General features: G+C 42.1%; 3 protein-coding genes across 3 annotated transcripts; all 3 read left to right on the top strand.

The window, feature by feature from the left end:
- Positions 1 to 1,543: 1,543 nt before the first annotated feature.
- On the top strand, positions 1,544 to 3,481 carry LOC125378843. The gene is made up of 3 exons (XM_048394809.1): positions 1,544 to 1,615; positions 1,846 to 2,349; positions 3,410 to 3,481. Exons 2-3 carry the CDS (start codon positions 1,873 to 1,875, stop codon positions 3,479 to 3,481), a joined length of 549 nt encoding a protein of 182 aa, XP_048250766.1. The 5' UTR covers positions 1,544 to 1,615; positions 1,846 to 1,872.
- Positions 3,482 to 4,637: 1,156 nt separating this feature from the next.
- On the top strand, positions 4,638 to 5,763 carry LOC125378842 (glycine-rich cell wall structural protein-like). Its single transcript, XM_048394808.1, has 3 exons — positions 4,638 to 4,703; positions 4,934 to 5,272; positions 5,708 to 5,763. The coding sequence occupies exons 1-3, from the start codon at positions 4,667 to 4,669 to the stop codon at positions 5,761 to 5,763; spliced, it is 432 nt and encodes a 143-aa protein (XP_048250765.1). The 5' UTR covers positions 4,638 to 4,666.
- Positions 5,764 to 10,871: 5,108 nt separating this feature from the next.
- LOC125378841 (PE-PGRS family protein PE_PGRS47-like) lies at positions 10,872 to 15,090 on the top strand. The gene is made up of 5 exons (XM_048394807.1): positions 10,872 to 10,943; positions 11,174 to 11,669; positions 13,947 to 14,030; positions 14,261 to 14,599; positions 15,035 to 15,090. Exons 2-5 carry the CDS (start codon positions 11,201 to 11,203, stop codon positions 15,088 to 15,090), a joined length of 948 nt encoding a protein of 315 aa, XP_048250764.1. The 5' UTR covers positions 10,872 to 10,943; positions 11,174 to 11,200.
- The last annotated feature ends 1,349 nt before the right edge of the window (positions 15,091 to 16,439 follow it).

Raw genomic sequence — 16,439 nt, 5'->3', positions numbered from 1 at the left:
GATGGTTTGTTGAGTCTGGGCCAGATATGTTTTGCTTGACATGAGATTCGACATTGTATTTTCTTGATAATTTGTTTTGATCCCAAATGAGTACATGATATTGACTCCAGCTTTCCATGATTTGACCCCCAGTTTAAAGGTCGATCTGTGTGTTTAGGCTCGATACTTCCACTGACCATTGTTGACAGTGGTTATTTGGAAATCGAGCTGCTGGACCCAGGCTGGTAGTTTGCGGTGTAAGTTATAAGTGACAGGTTAGTCATGCAACAGAAGAACAGCCTATGAACGATATTAATTAATGTGGGTTGACATGTCACTGCAGATAGCAAAGAAGGAAAATCATTGTGCTTTGAGGCCAGATGAATGTTCAACTCCGGTGGTGGAGTTTTGTTGATGGGTGTGGGCAGGTAAGGCTGGAAGGGGGTCATACATGGGTCATAGATCGTTAGTTGTACCACCACCACCGCATACATGTTCCTGGGGAAATAGTGGTTACATCAGGTATTCGTCTGATGGATTAGTATATCATGTCTACATGTGATGTGGAGAGCTGAGATCTACGACAATCTATAAAAATATGGTTTGGGCCAGTTACCAAGTTAAATGTGGCCCGGACTTTCACACTCAAACACAGACCCAGTTCCAGACCACAACGCAGACACACACTCTAACACTAACTCACAGTTACACCCTGCTCGTTTGTTTTTTATCCGTACGCCTACTAAGGACGGTTTAGCCAAGACAAAGCTGTGTCTACTTCCGGGTTCATATCATGATAAATATTGAAATTATCAGTTCTTTTGAAAATAAGATGAAGTTCGTTTTCATTAAAGCAGTTTGGATATTTTTGGTAATTGTTGCGCTACCTGAACGGCAATTTAAGATGTGCTAGTTACAGAAAAAGAAGAAGTTTGTTTTATTATAGAAGATAATGTGGCTTTGAGATTATAAAAGTAGGAATTCAAACTTTGAAAATATATCTCAAACTTGAACATTTCCCTCTTCACATCAAGTTTCATTATGAAGAAAGGAATAATGACCTTCCCATAACATTTTGCTTTAAAACACGCATTTGACATAGGTTGATAAACCTCCTGGACCCATAGTAATGGTAGCCTACTAGACTCAATACATGCACTCAACGAAATACTGGAGTTCAACATTTGTCATTCATTTATAAATTCTCTCTCCATTCATTTTTTTTCTCACTAATCATCTGTAGCTTGAAATTGCATTGGATGAACAGTTAAATCTATCATGCTTCCCAGCAGTGAGCTAGCCACTGGGTGCCAGGTTAGGTCACAAATACACAGCTTGATTTTTATAATTATGCAGGAAGATATGCATAAAATAGAGAGGCAGGTGACACCGTCCCATGTGATATTACATAATAAAGATTCACTCTTCACGCTCTCAGGGTGTAAAAAGTCGCTTGGAATTTTCTTTTCGAAAATCTTCCAATGAGGGCATTTACATTCAACATCCTGATTTCCTGAACCACAAGTATATAAGGTGTGGTGAATCACAATAGCGACATTCAAATCGTTTATTCTCAAGTGGATAAACGTAACTGGCAGGATGCGCCTTCTTAATGTTGCAGTTGTTGTAGTCTTGGGTACGTTTGCCTTATCTGATGCGAATTCGCATTCCCAAGCTTTCTAATAATCAACTTTATGAGCTATTGCTGAGTTTTAAATGGCTTTACGATAATACTGACAACGTTATGATCAGGATAGTTTCTACCATGATGTAAACATTTATTAGGATTGGTAGACGGATTTTGTATGTATGCATCCTGTCATCTATGACCACTTATGCATTGTTTTTTCTTCACATTCTTTACAGTCTTCCTTGGCTCCGTCCTTGGTGGCCATGGTGGTGGTGGTCATGGAGGTGGAGGCCACGGTGGTGGTCATGGAGGCGGCGGCCATGGAGGAGGTCATGGTGGTGGTCACGGAGGTGGTCATGGAGGTGGTCACGGAGGTGGCAAAGGACACGGAGGAGGTGGCCACGGAGGTGGCAAAGGACACGGAGGAGGCGGCCATGGAGGTGGCGGCCACGGTGGCGGCAAAGGAGGTCATGGCGGAGGACACGGAGGTGGCGGCCATGGAGGAGGTCATGGAGGAGGTCACGGTGGAGGTCATGGAGGAGGCCACGGTGGCGGTCACGGAGGTGGCCATGGAGGTGGTGGTCATGGAGGCGGACACCACGGTTAAAACATTCAAGTATCATCATATTCACATCAAATGCTGGACATTTGATATCATGTTTGTCGATTCCACTCGCCATGCTGCATCGACCAAAGCTGTATATTCCTCAACGGGCACAAATAAAACTGCCATGTATATTGTAATTTTCTCTTGGCTTATATTTTCTTCAAGTACAACCTAATTCAAGATAGTATCAGCCACAGTAAACCACGGTCATAACGAACTCAAAGGGACCACATATTTTAGTTCGTTATAACCGTAGTTCATTATAAGCACATATACAGGATATATGTAGCAAAAGTCCGGGACCTAAGGGCAATACTTTATATCCGTCAGTTCGTTATAAGCGTGTTTGTTATAAAAGTAGTTAATTGTAGTTCCACTGCTTACGTTTCAATGTCCTTCACAGTGATTGTCACATTAGAATCATTGTCCACAAAGGTCCTGAAGCTCGAAGGCAGATGAGTAAACCTATAAACATGTTGAACCAAGCAAGTGGACAATTTCTGTCCGAAAATGCACGGAGTCCCCTTTTAGTATCATACTGTCATTACGGCCTCTAAACGCCCACCTACTTTATAATTACAGCCGTGCGAATGGTCAAACTAAAAAAGTGACACGTGTGACTCAGTGCACCCATGGGGTGATGATAACATTAAGGCCTTATAAGGTAGAGCAGATGTCCAATAAAACAACAAGATTTCTAGAAAAGCCCACACAAAAAAACAAGTCCAAATTTGTTTGTTCTTTTCAAGAATCCAGCGCAATATGAATCTTCAAGGAAGCAGATTCCCTCTCAGATGGCCTCAGACCACAGTTACGTCCCTTAAGTTTTACCATGATCCGGAAGGTAAAGAGGAGAATGTAGTGCTCTGTTCGATGGTTTGTTGAGTCTGGGCCAGATATGTTTTGCTTGACATGAGATTCGACATTGTATTTTCTTGATAATTTGTTTTGATCCCAAATGAGTACATGATATTGACTCCAGCTTTCCATGATTTACCCCCAGTTTAAAGGTCGATCTGTGTGTTTAGGCTCGATACTTCCACTGACCATTGTTGACAGTGGTTACTTGGAAATCGAGCTGCTGGACCCAGGCTGGTAGTTTGCGGTGTAAGTTATAAGTGACAGGTTAGTCATGCAACAGAAGAACAGCCTATGAACGATATTAATTAATGTGGGTTGACATGTCACTGCAGATAGCAAAGAAGGAAAATCATTGTGCTTTGAGGCCAGATGAATGTTCAACTCCGGTGGTGGAGTTTTGTTGATGGGTGTGGGCAGGTAAGGCTGGAAGGGGGTCATACATGGGTCATAGATCGTTAGTTGTACCACCACCACCGCATACATGTTCCTGGGGAAATAGTGGTTACATCAGGTATTCGTCTGATGGATTAGTATATCATGTCCACATGTGATGTGGAGAGCTGAGATTTTACGACAATCTATAAAAATATGGTTTGGGCCAGTTACCAAGTTAAATGTGGCCCGGACTTTCACACTCAAACACAGACCCAGTTCCAGACCACAACGCAGACACACACTCTAACACTAACTCACAGTTACACCCTGCTCGTTTGTTTTTTATCCGTACGCCTACTAAGGACGGTGTAGCCAAGACAAAGCTGTGTCTACTTCCGGGTTCATATCATGATAAATATTGAAATTATCAGTTCTTTTGAAAATAAGATGAAGTTCGTTTTCATTAAAGCAGTTTGGATATTTTTGGTAATTGTTGCGCTACCTGAACGGCAATTTAAGATGTGCTAGTTACAGAAAAAGAAGAAGTTTGTTTTATTATAGAAGATAATGTGGCTTTGAGATTATAAAAGTAGGAATTCAAACTTTGAAAATATATCTCAAACTTGAACATTTCCCTCTTCACATCAAGTTTCATTATGAAGAAAGGAATAATGACCTTCCCATAACATTTTGCTTTAAAACACGCATTTGACATAGGTTGATAAACCTCCTGGACCCATAGTAATGGTAGCCTACTAGACTCAATACATGCACTCAACGAAATACTGGAGTTCAACATTTGTCATTCATTTATAAATTCTCTCTCCATTCATTTTTTTTCTCACTAATCATCTGTAGCTTGAAATTGCATTGGATGAACAGTTAAATCTATCATGCTTCCCAGCAGTGAGCTAGCCACTGGGTGCCAGGTTAGGTCACAAATACACAGCTTGATTTTTATAATTATGCAGGAAGATATGCATAAAATAGAGAGGCAGGTGACACCGTCCCATGTGATATTACATAATAAAGATTCACTCTTCACGCTCTCAGGGTGTAAAAAGTCGCTTGGAATTTTCTTTTCGAAAATCTTCCAATGAGGGCATTTACATTCAACATCCTGATTTCCTGAACCACAAGTATATAAGGTGTGGTGAATCACAATAGCGACATTCAAATCGTTTATTCTCAAGTGGATAAACGTAACTGGCAGGATGCGCCTTCTTAATGTTGCAGTTGTTGTAGTCTTGGGTACGTTTGCCTTATCTGATGCGAATTCGCATTCCCAAGCTTTCTAATAATCAACTTTATGAGCTATTGCTGAGTTTTAAATGGCTTTACGATAATACTGACAACGTTATGATCAGGATAGTTTCTACCATGATGTAAACATTTATTAGGATTGGTAGACGGATTTTGTATGTATGCATCCTGTCATCTATGACCACTTATGCATTGTTTTTTCTTCACATTCTTTACAGTCTTCCTTGGCTCCGTCCTTGGTGGCCATGGTGGTGGTGGTCATGGAGGTGGAGGCCACGGTGGTGGTCATGGAGGCGGCGGCCATGGAGGAGGTCATGGTGGTGGTCACGGAGGTGGTCATGGAGGTGGTCACGGAGGTGGCAAAGGACACGGAGGAGGTGGCCACGGAGGTGGCAAAGGACACGGAGGAGGCGGCCATGGAGGTGGCGGCCACGGTGGCGGCAAAGGAGGTCATGGCGAAGGACACGGAGGTGGCGGCCATGGAGGAGGTCATGGAGGAGGTCACGGTGGAGGTCATGGAGGAGGCCACGGTGGCGGTCACGGAGGTGGCCATGGAGGTGGTGGTCATGGAGGCGGACACCACGGTTAAAACATTCAAGTATCATCATATTCACATCAAATGCTGGACATTTGATATCATGTTTGTCGATTCCACTCGCCATGCTGCATCGACCAAAGCTGTATATTCCTCAACGGGCACAAATAAAACTGCCATGTATATTGTAATTTTCTCTTGGCTTATATTTTCTTCAAGTACAACCAAATTCAAGATAGTATCAGCCACAGTAAACCACGGTCATAACGAACTCAAAGGGACCACATATTTTAGTTCGTTATAACCGTAGTTCATTATAAGCACATATACAGGATATATGTAGCAAAAGTCCGGGACCTAAGGGCAATACTTTATATCCGTCAGTTCGTTATAAGCGTGTTTGTTATAAAAGTAGTTAATTGTAGTTCCACTGCTTACGTTTCAATGTCCTTCACAGTGATTGTCACATTAGAATCATTGTCCACAAAGGTCCTGAAGCTCGAAGGCAGATGAGTAAACCTATAAACATGTTGAACCAAGCAAGTGGACAATTTCTGTCCGAAAATGCACGGAGTCCCCTTTTAGTATCATACTGTCATTACGGCCTCTAAACGCCCACCTACTTTATAATTACAGCCGTGCGAAAGTTCAAACTAAAAAAGTGACACGTGTGACTCAGTGCACCCATGGGGTGATGATAACATTAAGGCCTTATAAGGTAGAGCAGATGTCCAATAAAACAACAAGATTTCTAGAAAAGCCCACACAAAAAAACAAGTCCAAATTTGTTTGTTCTTTTCAAGAATCCAGCGCAATATGAATCTTCAAGGAAGCAGATTCCCTCTCAGATGGCCTCAGACCACAGTTACGTCCCTTAAGTTTTACCATGATCCGGAAGGTAAAGAGGAGAATGTAGTGCTCTGTTCGATGGTTTGTTGAGTCTGGGCCAGATATGTTTTGCTTGACATGAGATTCGACATTGTATTTTCTTGATAATTTGTTTTGATCCCAAATGAGTACATGATATTGACTCCAGCTTTCCATGATTTACCCCCAGTTTAAAGGTCGATCTGTGTGTTTAGGCTCGATACTTCCACTGACCATTGTTGACAGTGGTTACTTGGAAATCGAGCTGCTGGACCCAGGCTGGTAGTTTGCGGTGTAAGTTATAAGTGACAGGTTAGTCGTGCAACAGAAGAACAGCCTATGAACGATATTAATTAATGTGGGTTGACATGTCACTGCAGATAGCAAAGAAGGAAAATCATTGTGCTTTGAGGCCAGATGAATGTTCAACTCCGGTGGTGGAGTTTTGTTGATGGGTGTGGGCAGGTAAGGCTGGAAGGGGGTCATACATGGGTCATAGATCGTTAGTTGTACCACCACCATCGCATACATGTTCCTGGGGAAATAGTGGTTACATCAGGTATTCGTCTGATGGATTAGTATATCATGTCCACATGTGATGTGGAGAGCTGAGATTTTACGACAATCTATAAAAATATGGTTTGGGCCAGTTACCAAGTTAAATGTGGCCCGGACTTTCACACTCAAACACAGACCCAGTTCCAGACCAAAACGCAGACACACACACTAACACTAACTCACAGTTACACCCTGCTCGTTTGTTTTTTATCCGTACGCCTACTAAGGACGGTTTAGCCAAGACAAAGCTGTGTCTACTTCCGGGTTCCTATCATGATAAATATTGATATTATCAGTTCTTTTGAAAATAAGATGAAGTTCGTTTTCATTAAAGCAGTTTGGATATTTTTGGTAATTGTTGCGCTACCTGAACGGCAATTTAAGATTTGCTAGTTACAGAAAAAGAAGAAGTTTGTTTTATTATAGAAGATAATGTGGCTTTGAGATTATAAAAGTAGGAATTCAAACTTTGAAAATATATCTCAAACTTGAACATTTCCCTCTTCACATCAAGTTTCATTATGAAGAAAGGAATAATGACCTTCCCATAACATTTTGCTTTAAAACACGCATTTGACATAGGTTGATAAACCTCCTGGACCCATAGTAATGGCAGCCTACTAGACTCAATACATGCACTCAACGAAATACTGGAGTTCAACATTTGTCATTCATTTATAAATTCTCTCTCCATTTATTTTTTTTCTCACTAATCATCTGTAGCTTGAAATTGCATTGGATGAACAGTTAAATCTATCATGCTTCCCAGCAGTGAGCTAGCCACTGGGTGCCAGGTTAGGTCACAAATACACAGCTTGATTTTTATAATTATGCAGGAAGATATGCATAAAATAGAGAGGCAGGTGACACCGTCCCATGTGATATTACATAATAAAGATTCACTCTTCACGCTCTCAGGGTGTAAAAAGTCGCTTGGAATTTTCTTTTCGAAAATCTTCCAATGAGGGCATTTACATTCAACATCCTGATTTCCTGAACCACAAGTATATAAGGTGTGGTGAATCACAATAGCGACATTCAAATCGTTTATTCTCAAGTGGATAAACGTAACTGGCAGGATGCGCCTTCTTAATGTTGCAGTTGTTGTAGTCTTGGGTACGTTTGCCTTATCTTATCCGAATTCGCATTCCCAAGCTTTCTAATAATCAACTTTATGAGCTATTGCTGAGTTTTAAATGGCTTTACGATAATACTGACAACGTTATGATCAGGATAGTTTCTACCATGATGTAAACATTTATTAGGATTGGTAGACGGATTTTGTATGTATGCATCCTGTCATCTATGACCACTTATGCATTGTTTTTTCTTCACATTCTTTACAGTCTTCCTTGGCTCCGTCCTTGGTGGCCATGGTGGTGGTGGTCATGGAGGTGGAGGCCACGGTGGTGGTCATGGAGGCGGCGGCCATGGAGGAGGTCATGGTGGTGGTCACGGAGGTGGTCATGGAGGTGGTCACGGAGGTGGCAAAGGACACGGAGGAGGTGGCCACGGAGGTGGCAAAGGACACGGAGGAGGTGGCCACGGAGGTGGCAAAGGACACGGAGGAGGCGGCCATGGAGGTGGCGGCCACGGTGGCGGCAAAGGAGGTCATGGCGGAGGACACGGAGGTGGCGGCCATGGAGGAGGTCATGGAGGAGGTCACGGTGGAGGTCATGGAGGAGGCCACGGTGGCGGTCACGGAGGTGGCCATGGAGGTGGTGGTCATGGAGGCGGACACCACGGTTAAAACATTCAAGTATCATCATATTCACATCAAATGCTGGACATTTGATATCATGTTTGTCGATTCCACTCGCCATGCTGCATCGACCAAAGCTGTATATTCCTCAACGAGCACAAATAAAACTGCCATGTATATTGTAATTTTCTCTTGGCTTATATTTTCTTCAAGTACAACCAAATTCAAGATAGTATCAGCCACAGTAAACCACGGTCATAACGAACTCAAAGGGACCACATATTTTAGTTCGTTATAACCGTAGTTCATTATAAGCACATATACAGGATATATGTAGCAAAAGTCCGGGACCTAAGGGCAATACTTTATATCCGTCAGTTCGTTATAAGCGTGTTTGTTATAAAAGTAGTTAATTGTAGTTCCACTGCTTACGTTTCAATGTCCTTCACAGTGATTGTCACATTAGAATCATTGTCCACAAAGGTCCTGAAGCTCGAAGGCAGATGAGTAAACCTATAAACATGTTGAACCAAGCAAGTGGACAATTTCTGTCCGAAAATACGGAAAGTGGACAATTTCTGTCCGAAAATGCACGGAGTCCCCTTTTAGTATCATACTGTCATTACGGCCTCTAAACGCCCACCTACTTTATAATTACAGCCGTGCGAATGTTCAAACTAAAACAGTGACACGTGTGACTCAATGCACCCATGGGGTGATGATAACATTAAGGCCTTATAAGGTAGAGAAGATGTCTAAGAAAACAACAAGATTTCTAGAAAAGCCCACACAAAAAAACAAGTCCAAATTTGTTTGTTCTTTTCAAGAATCCAGCGCAATATGAATCTTCAAGGAAGCAGATTCCCTCTCAGATGGCCTCAGACCACAGTTACGTCCCTTAAGTTTTACCATGATCCGGAAGGTAAAGAGGAGAATGTAGTGCTCTGTTCGATGGTTTGTTGAGTCTGGGCCAGATATGTTTTGCTTGACATGAGATTCGACATTGTATTCTCTTGATAATTTGTTTTGATCCCAAATGAGTACATGATATTGACTCCAGCTTTCCATGATTTGACCCCCAGTTTAAAGGTCGATCTGTGTGTTTAGGCTCGATACTTCCACTGACCATTGTTGACAGTGGTTATTTGGAAATCGAGCTGCTGGACCCAGGCTGGTAGTTTGCGGTGTAAGTTGTAAGTGACAGGTTAGTCATGCAACAGAAGAACAGCCTATGAACGATATTAATTAATGTGGGTTGACATGTCACTGCAGATAGCAAAGAAGGAAAATCATTGTGCTTTGAGGCCAGATGAATGTTCAACTCCGGTGGTGGAGTTTTGTTGATGGGTGTGGGCAGGTAGGGCTGGAAGGGGGTCATACATGGGTCATAGATCGTTAGTTGTACCACCACCACCGCATACATGTTCCTGGGGAAATAGTGGTTACATCAGGTATTCGTCTGATGGATTAGTATATCATGTCCACATGTGATGTGGAGAGCTGAGATTTTACGACAATCTATAAAAATATGGTTTGGGCCAGTTACCAAGTTAAATGTGGCCCGGACTTTCACACTCAAACACAGACCCAGTTCCAGACCACAACGCAGACACACACTCTAACACTAACTCACAGTTACACCCTGCTCGTTTGTTTTTTATCCGTACGCCTACTAAGGACGGTTTAGCCAAGACAAAGCTGTGTCTACTTCCGGGTTCATATCATGATAAATATTGATATTATCAGTTCTTTTGAAAATAAGATGAAGTTCGTTTTCATTAAAGCAGTTTGGATATTTTTGGTAATTGTTGCGCTACCTGAACGGCAATTTAAGATTTGCTAGTTACAGAAAAAGAAGAAGTTTGTTTTATTATAGAAGATAATGTGGCTTTGAGATTATAAAAGTAGGAATTCAAACTTTGAAAATATATCTCAAACTTGAACATTTCCCTCTTCACATCAAGTTTCATTATGAAGAAAGGAATAATGACCTTCCCATAACATTTTGCTTTAAAACACGCATTTGACATAGGTTGATAAACCTCCTGGACCCATAGTAATGGTAGCCTACTAGACTCAATACATGCACTCAACGAAATACTGGAGTTCAACATTTGTCATTCATTTATAAATTCTCTCTCCATTCATTTTTTCTCTCACTAATCATCTGTAGCTTGAAATTGCATTGGATGAACAGTTAAATCTATCGTGCTTCCCAGCAGTGAGCTAGCCACTGGGTGCCAGGTTAGGTCACAAATACACAGCTTGATTTTTATAATTATGCAGGAAGATATGCATAAAATAGAGAGGCAGGTGACACCGTCCCATGTGATATTACATAATAAAGATTCACTCTTCACGCTCTCAGGGTGTAAAAAGTCGCTTGGAATTTTCTTTTCGAAAATCTTCCAATGAGGGCATTTACATTCAACATCCTGATTTCCTGAACCACAAGTATATAAGGTGTGGTGAATCACAATAGCGACATTCAAATCGTTTATTCTCAAGTGGATAAACGTAACTGGCAGGATGCGCCTTCTTAATGTTGCAGTTGTTGTAGTCTTGGGTACGTTTGCCTTATCTGATGCGAATTCGCATTCCCAAGCTTTCTAATAATCAACTTTATGAGCTATTGCTGAGTTTTAAATGGCTTTACGATAATACTGACAACGTTATGATCAGGATAGTTTCTACCATGATGTAAACATTTATTAGGATTGGTAGACGGATTTTGTATGTATGCATCCTGTCATCTATGACCACTTATGCATTGTTTTTTCTTCACATTCTTTACAGTCTTCCTTGGCTCCGTCCTTGGTGGCCATGGTGGTGGTGGTCATGGAGGTGGAGGCCACGGTGGTGGTCATGGAGGCGGCGGCCATGGAGGAGGTCATGGTGGTGGTCACGGAGGTGGTCATGGAGGTGGTCACGGAGGTGGCAAAGGACACGGAGGAGGTGGCCACGGAGGTGGCAAAGGACACGGAGGAGGCGGCCATGGAGGTGGCGGCCACGGTGGCGGCAAAGGAGGTCATGGCGGAGGACACGGAGGTGGCGGCCATGGAGGAGGTCATGGAGGAGGTCACGGTGGAGGTCATGGAGGAGGCCACGGTGGCGGTCACGGAGGTGGCCATGGAGGTGGTGGTCATGGAGGCGGACACCACGGTTAAACATTCAAGTATCATCATATTCACATCAAATGCTGGACATTTGATATCATGTTTGTCGATTCCACTCGCCATGCTGCATCGACCAAAGCTGTATATTCCTCAACGGGCACAAATAAAACTGCCATGTATATTGTAATTTTCTCTTGGCTTATATTTTCTTCAAGTACAACCAAATTCAAGATAGTATCAGCCACAGTAAACCACGGTCATAACGAACTCAAAGGGACCACATATTTTAGTTCGTTATAACCGTAGTTCATTATAAGCACATATACAGGATATATGTAGCAAAAGTCCGGGACCTAAGGGCAATACTTTATATCCGTCAGTTCGTTATAAGCGTGTTTGTTATAAAAGTAGTTAATTGTAGTTCCACTGCTTACGTTTCAATGTCCTTCACAGTGATTGTCACATTAGAATCATTGTCCACAAAGGTCCTGAAGCTCGAAGGCAGATGAGTAAACCTATAAACATGTTGAACCAAGCAAGTGGACAATTTCTGTCCGAAAATGCACGGAGTCCCCTTTTAGTATCATACTGTCATTACGGCCTCTAAACGCCCACCTACTTTATAATTACAGCCGTGCGAATGGTCAAACTAAAAAAGTGACACGTGTGACTCAATGCACCCATGGGGTGATGATAACATTAAGGCCTTATAAGGTAGAGCAGATGTCCAATAAAACAACAAGATTTCTAGAAAAGCCCACACAAAAAAACAAGTCCAAATTTGTTTGTTCTTTTCAAGAATCCAGCGCAATATGAATCTTCAAGGAAGCAGATTCCCTCTCAGATGGCCTCAGACCACAGTTACGTCCCTTAAGTTTTACCATGATCCGGAAGGTAAAGAGGAGAATGTAGTGCTCTGTTCGATGGTTTGTTGAGTCTGGGCCAGATATGTTTTGCTTGACATGAGATTCGACATTGTATTTTCTTGATAATTTGTTTTGATCCCAAATGAGTACATGATATTGACTCCAGCTTTCCATGATTTACCCCCAGTTTAAAGGTCGATCTGTGTGTTTAGGCTCGATACTTCCACTGACCATTGTTGACAGTGGTTATTTGGAAATCGAGCTGCTGGACCCAGGCTGGTAGTTTGCGGTGTAAGTTATAAGTGACAGGTTAGTCATGCAACAGAAGAACAGCCTATGAACGATATTAATTAATGTGGGTTGACATGTCACTGCAGATAGCAAAGAAGGAAAATCATTGTGCTTTGAGGCCAGATGAATGTTCAACTCCGGTGGTGGAGTTTTGTTGATGGGTGTGGGCAGGTAAGGCTGGAAGGGGGTCATACATGGGTCATAGATCGTTAGTTGTACCACCACCACCGCATACATGTTCCTGGGGAAATAGTGGTTACATCAGGTATTCGTCTGATGGATTAGTATATCATGTCCACATGTGATGTGGAGAGCTGAGATTTTACGACAATCTATAAAAATATGGTTTGGGCCAGTTACCAAGTTAAATGTGGCCCGGACTTTCACACTCAAACACAGACCCAGTTCCAGACCACAACGCAGACACACACTCTAACACTAACTCACAGTTACACCCTGCTCGTTTGTTTTTTATCCGTACGCCTACTAAGGACGGTTTAGCCAAGACAAAGCTGTGTCTACTTCCGGGTTCATATCATGATAAATATTGAAATTATCAGTTCTTTTGAAAATAAGATGAAGTTCGTTTTCATTAAAGCAGTTTGGATATTTTTGGTAATTGTTGCGCTACCTGAACGGCAATTTAAGATGTGCTAGTTACAGAAAAAGAAGAAGTTTGTTTTATTATAGAAGATAATGTGGCTTTGAGATTATAAAAGTAGGAATTCAAACTTTGAAAATATATCTCAAACTTGAACATTTCCCTCTTCACATCAAGTTTCATTATGAAGAAAGGAATAATGACCTTCCCATAACATTTTGCTTTAAAACACGCATTTGACATAGGTTGATAAACCTCCTGGACCCATAGTAATGGTAGCCTACTAGACTCAATACATGCACTCAACGAAATACTGGAGTTCAACATTTGTCATTCATTTATAAATTCTCTCTCCATTCATTTTTTTTCTCACTAATCATCTGTAGCTTGAAATTGCATTGGATGAACAGTTAAATCTATCATGCTTCCCAGCAGTGAGCTAGCCACTGGGTGCCAGGTTAGGTCACAAATACACAGCTTGATTTTTATAATTATGCAGGAAGATATGCATAAAATAGAGAGGCAGGTGACACCGTCCCATGTGATATTACATAATAAAGATTCACTCTTCACGCTCTCAGGGTGTAAAAAGTCGCTTGGAATTTTCTTTTCGAAAATCTTCCAATGAGGGCATTTACATTCAACATCCTGATTTCCTGAACCACAAGTATATAAGGTGTGGTGAATCACAATAGCGACATTCAAATCGTTTATTCTCAAGTGGATAAACGTAACTGGCAGGATGCGCCTTCTTAATGTTGCAGTTGTTGTAGTCTTGGGTACGTTTGCCTTATCTGATGCGAATTCGCATTCCCAAGCTTTCTAATAATCAACTTTATGAGCTATTGCTGAGTTTTAAATGGCTTTACGATAATACTGACAACGTTATGATCAGGATAGTTTCTACCATGATGTAAACATTTATTAGGATTGGTAGACGGATTTTGTATGTATGCATCCTGTCATCTATGACCACTTATGCATTGTTTTTTCTTCACATTCTTTACAGTCTTCCTTGGCTCCGTCCTTGGTGGCCATGGTGGTGGTGGTCATGGAGGTGGAGGCCACGGTGGTGGTCATGGAGGCGGCGGCCATGGAGGAGGTCATGGTGGTGGTCACGGAGGTGGTCATGGAGGTGGTCACGGAGGTGGCAAAGGACACGGAGGAGGTGGCCACGGAGGTGGCAAAGGACACGGAGGAGGCGGCCATGGAGGTGGCGGCCACGGTGGCGGCAAAGGAGGTCATGGCGAAGGACACGGAGGTGGCGGCCATGGAGGAGGTCATGGAGGAGGTCACGGTGGAGGTCATGGAGGAGGCCACGGTGGCGGTCACGGAGGTGGCCATGGAGGTGGTGGTCATGGAGGCGGACACCACGGTTAAAACATTCAAGTATCATCATATTCACATCAAATGCTGGACATTTGATATCATGTTTGTCGATTCCACTCGCCATGCTGCATCGACCAAAGCTGTATATTCCTCAACGGGCACAAATAAAACTGCCATGTATATTGTAATTTTCTCTTGGCTTATATTTTCTTCAAGTACAACCAAATTCAAGATAGTATCAGCCACAGTAAACCACGGTCATAACGAACTCAAAGGGACCACATATTTTAGTTCGTTATAACCGTAGTTCATTATAAGCACATATACAGGATATATGTAGCAAAAGTCCGGGACCTAAGGGCAATACTTTATATCCGTCAGTTCGTTATAAGCGTGTTTGTTATAAAAGTAGTTAATTGTAGTTCCACTGCTTACGTTTCAATGTCCTTCACAGTGATTGTCACATTAGAATCATTGTCCACAAAGGTCCTGAAGCTCGAAGGCAGATGAGTAAACCTATAAACATGTTGAACCAAGCAAGTGGACAATTTCTGTCCGAAAATGCACGGAGTCCCCTTTTAGTATCATACTGTCATTACGGCCTCTAAACGCCCACCTACTTTATAATTACAGCCGTGCGAAAGTTCAAACTAAAAAAGTGACACGTGTGACTCAGTGCACCCATGGGGTGATGATAACATTAAGGCCTTATAAGGTAGAGCAGATGTCCAATAAAACAACAAGATTTCTAGAAAAGCCCACACAAAAAAACAAGTCCAAATTTGTTTGTTCTTTTCAAGAATCCAGCGCAATATGAATCTTCAAGGAAGCAGATTCCCTCTCAGATGGCCTCAGACCACAGTTACGTCCCTTAAGTTTTACCATGATCCGGAAGGTAAAGAGGAGAATGTAGTGCTCTGTTCGATGGTTTGTTGAGTCTGGGCCAGATATGTTTTGCTTGACATGAGATTCGACATTGTATTTTCTTGATAATTTGTTTTGATCCCAAATGAGTACATGATATTGACTCCAGCTTTCCATGATTTACCCCCAGTTTAAAGGTCGATCTGTGTGTTTAGGCTCGATACTTCCACTGACCATTGTTGACAGTGGTTACTTGGAAATCGAGCTGCTGGACCCAGGCTGGTAGTTTGCGGTGTAAGTTATAAGTGACAGGTTAGTCGTGCAACAGAAGAACAGCCTATGAACGATATTAATTAATGTGGGTTGACATGTCACTGCAGATAGCAAAGAAGGAAAATCATTGTGCTTTGAGGCCAGATGAATGTTCAACTCCGGTGGTGGAGTTTTGTTGATGGGTGTGGGCAGGTAAGGCTGGAAGGGGGTCATACATGGGTCATAGATCGTTAGTTGTACCACCACCACCGCATACATGTTCCTGGGGAAATAGTGGTTACATCAGGTATTCGTCTGATGGATTAGTATATCATGTCCACATGTGATGTGGAGAGCTGAGATTTTACGACAATCTATAAAAATATGGTTTGGGCCAGTTACCAAGTTAAATGTGGCCCGGACTTTCACACTCAAACACAGACCCAGTTCCAGACCAAAACGCAGACACACACACTAACACTAACTCACAGTTACACCCTGCTCGTTTGTTTTTTATCCGTACGCCTACTAAGGACGGTTTAGCCAAGACAAAGCTGTGTCTACTTCCGGGTTCCTATCATGATAAATATTGATATTATCAGTTCTTTTGAAAATAAGATGAAGTTCGTTTTCATTAAAGCAGTTTGGATATTTTTGGTAATTGTTGCGCTACCTGAACGGCAATTTAAGATTTGCTAGTTACAGAAAAAGAAGAAGTTTGTTTTATTATAGAAGATAATGTG

Source organism: Haliotis rufescens, unplaced genomic scaffold (genome assembly GCF_023055435.1).
Source record: "Haliotis rufescens isolate VD_foot unplaced genomic scaffold, xgHalRufe1.0.p SCAF_13, whole genome shotgun sequence".
Taxonomy (NCBI): Eukaryota; Metazoa; Mollusca; class Gastropoda; order Lepetellida; family Haliotidae; genus Haliotis; species Haliotis rufescens.
Note: the sequence above shows the minus strand (reverse complement) of the source record. Positions and strands in the feature narration are given on the sequence as shown.

Coding starts and splice junctions, on each gene's coding strand:
- LOC125378843 (XM_048394809.1), top strand. CDS start 1,873: ATGGTGGTGGTGGTCATGGAGGTGGAGGCCACGGTGGTGGTCATGGAG. Junction 2,350..3,409: donor ATAAAACTGCCATGTATATT/GTAATTTTCTCT, acceptor ATGTCACTGCAG/ATAGCAAAGAAGGAAAATCA.
- LOC125378842 (XM_048394808.1), top strand. CDS start 4,667: ATGCGCCTTCTTAATGTTGCAGTTGTTGTAGTCTTGG. Junction 4,704..4,933: donor TGCAGTTGTTGTAGTCTTGG/GTACGTTTGCCT, acceptor CATTCTTTACAG/TCTTCCTTGGCTCCGTCCTT. Junction 5,273..5,707: donor TCACGGAGGTGGCCATGGAG/GTGGTGGTCATG, acceptor TGTCCTTCACAG/TGATTGTCACATTAGAATCA.
- LOC125378841 (XM_048394807.1), top strand. CDS start 11,201: ATGGTGGTGGTGGTCATGGAGGTGGAGGCCACGGTGGTGGTCATGGAG. Junction 11,670..13,946: donor GGCACAAATAAAACTGCCAT/GTATATTGTAAT, acceptor GAATCACAATAG/CGACATTCAAATCGTTTATT. Junction 14,600..15,034: donor TCACGGAGGTGGCCATGGAG/GTGGTGGTCATG, acceptor TGTCCTTCACAG/TGATTGTCACATTAGAATCA.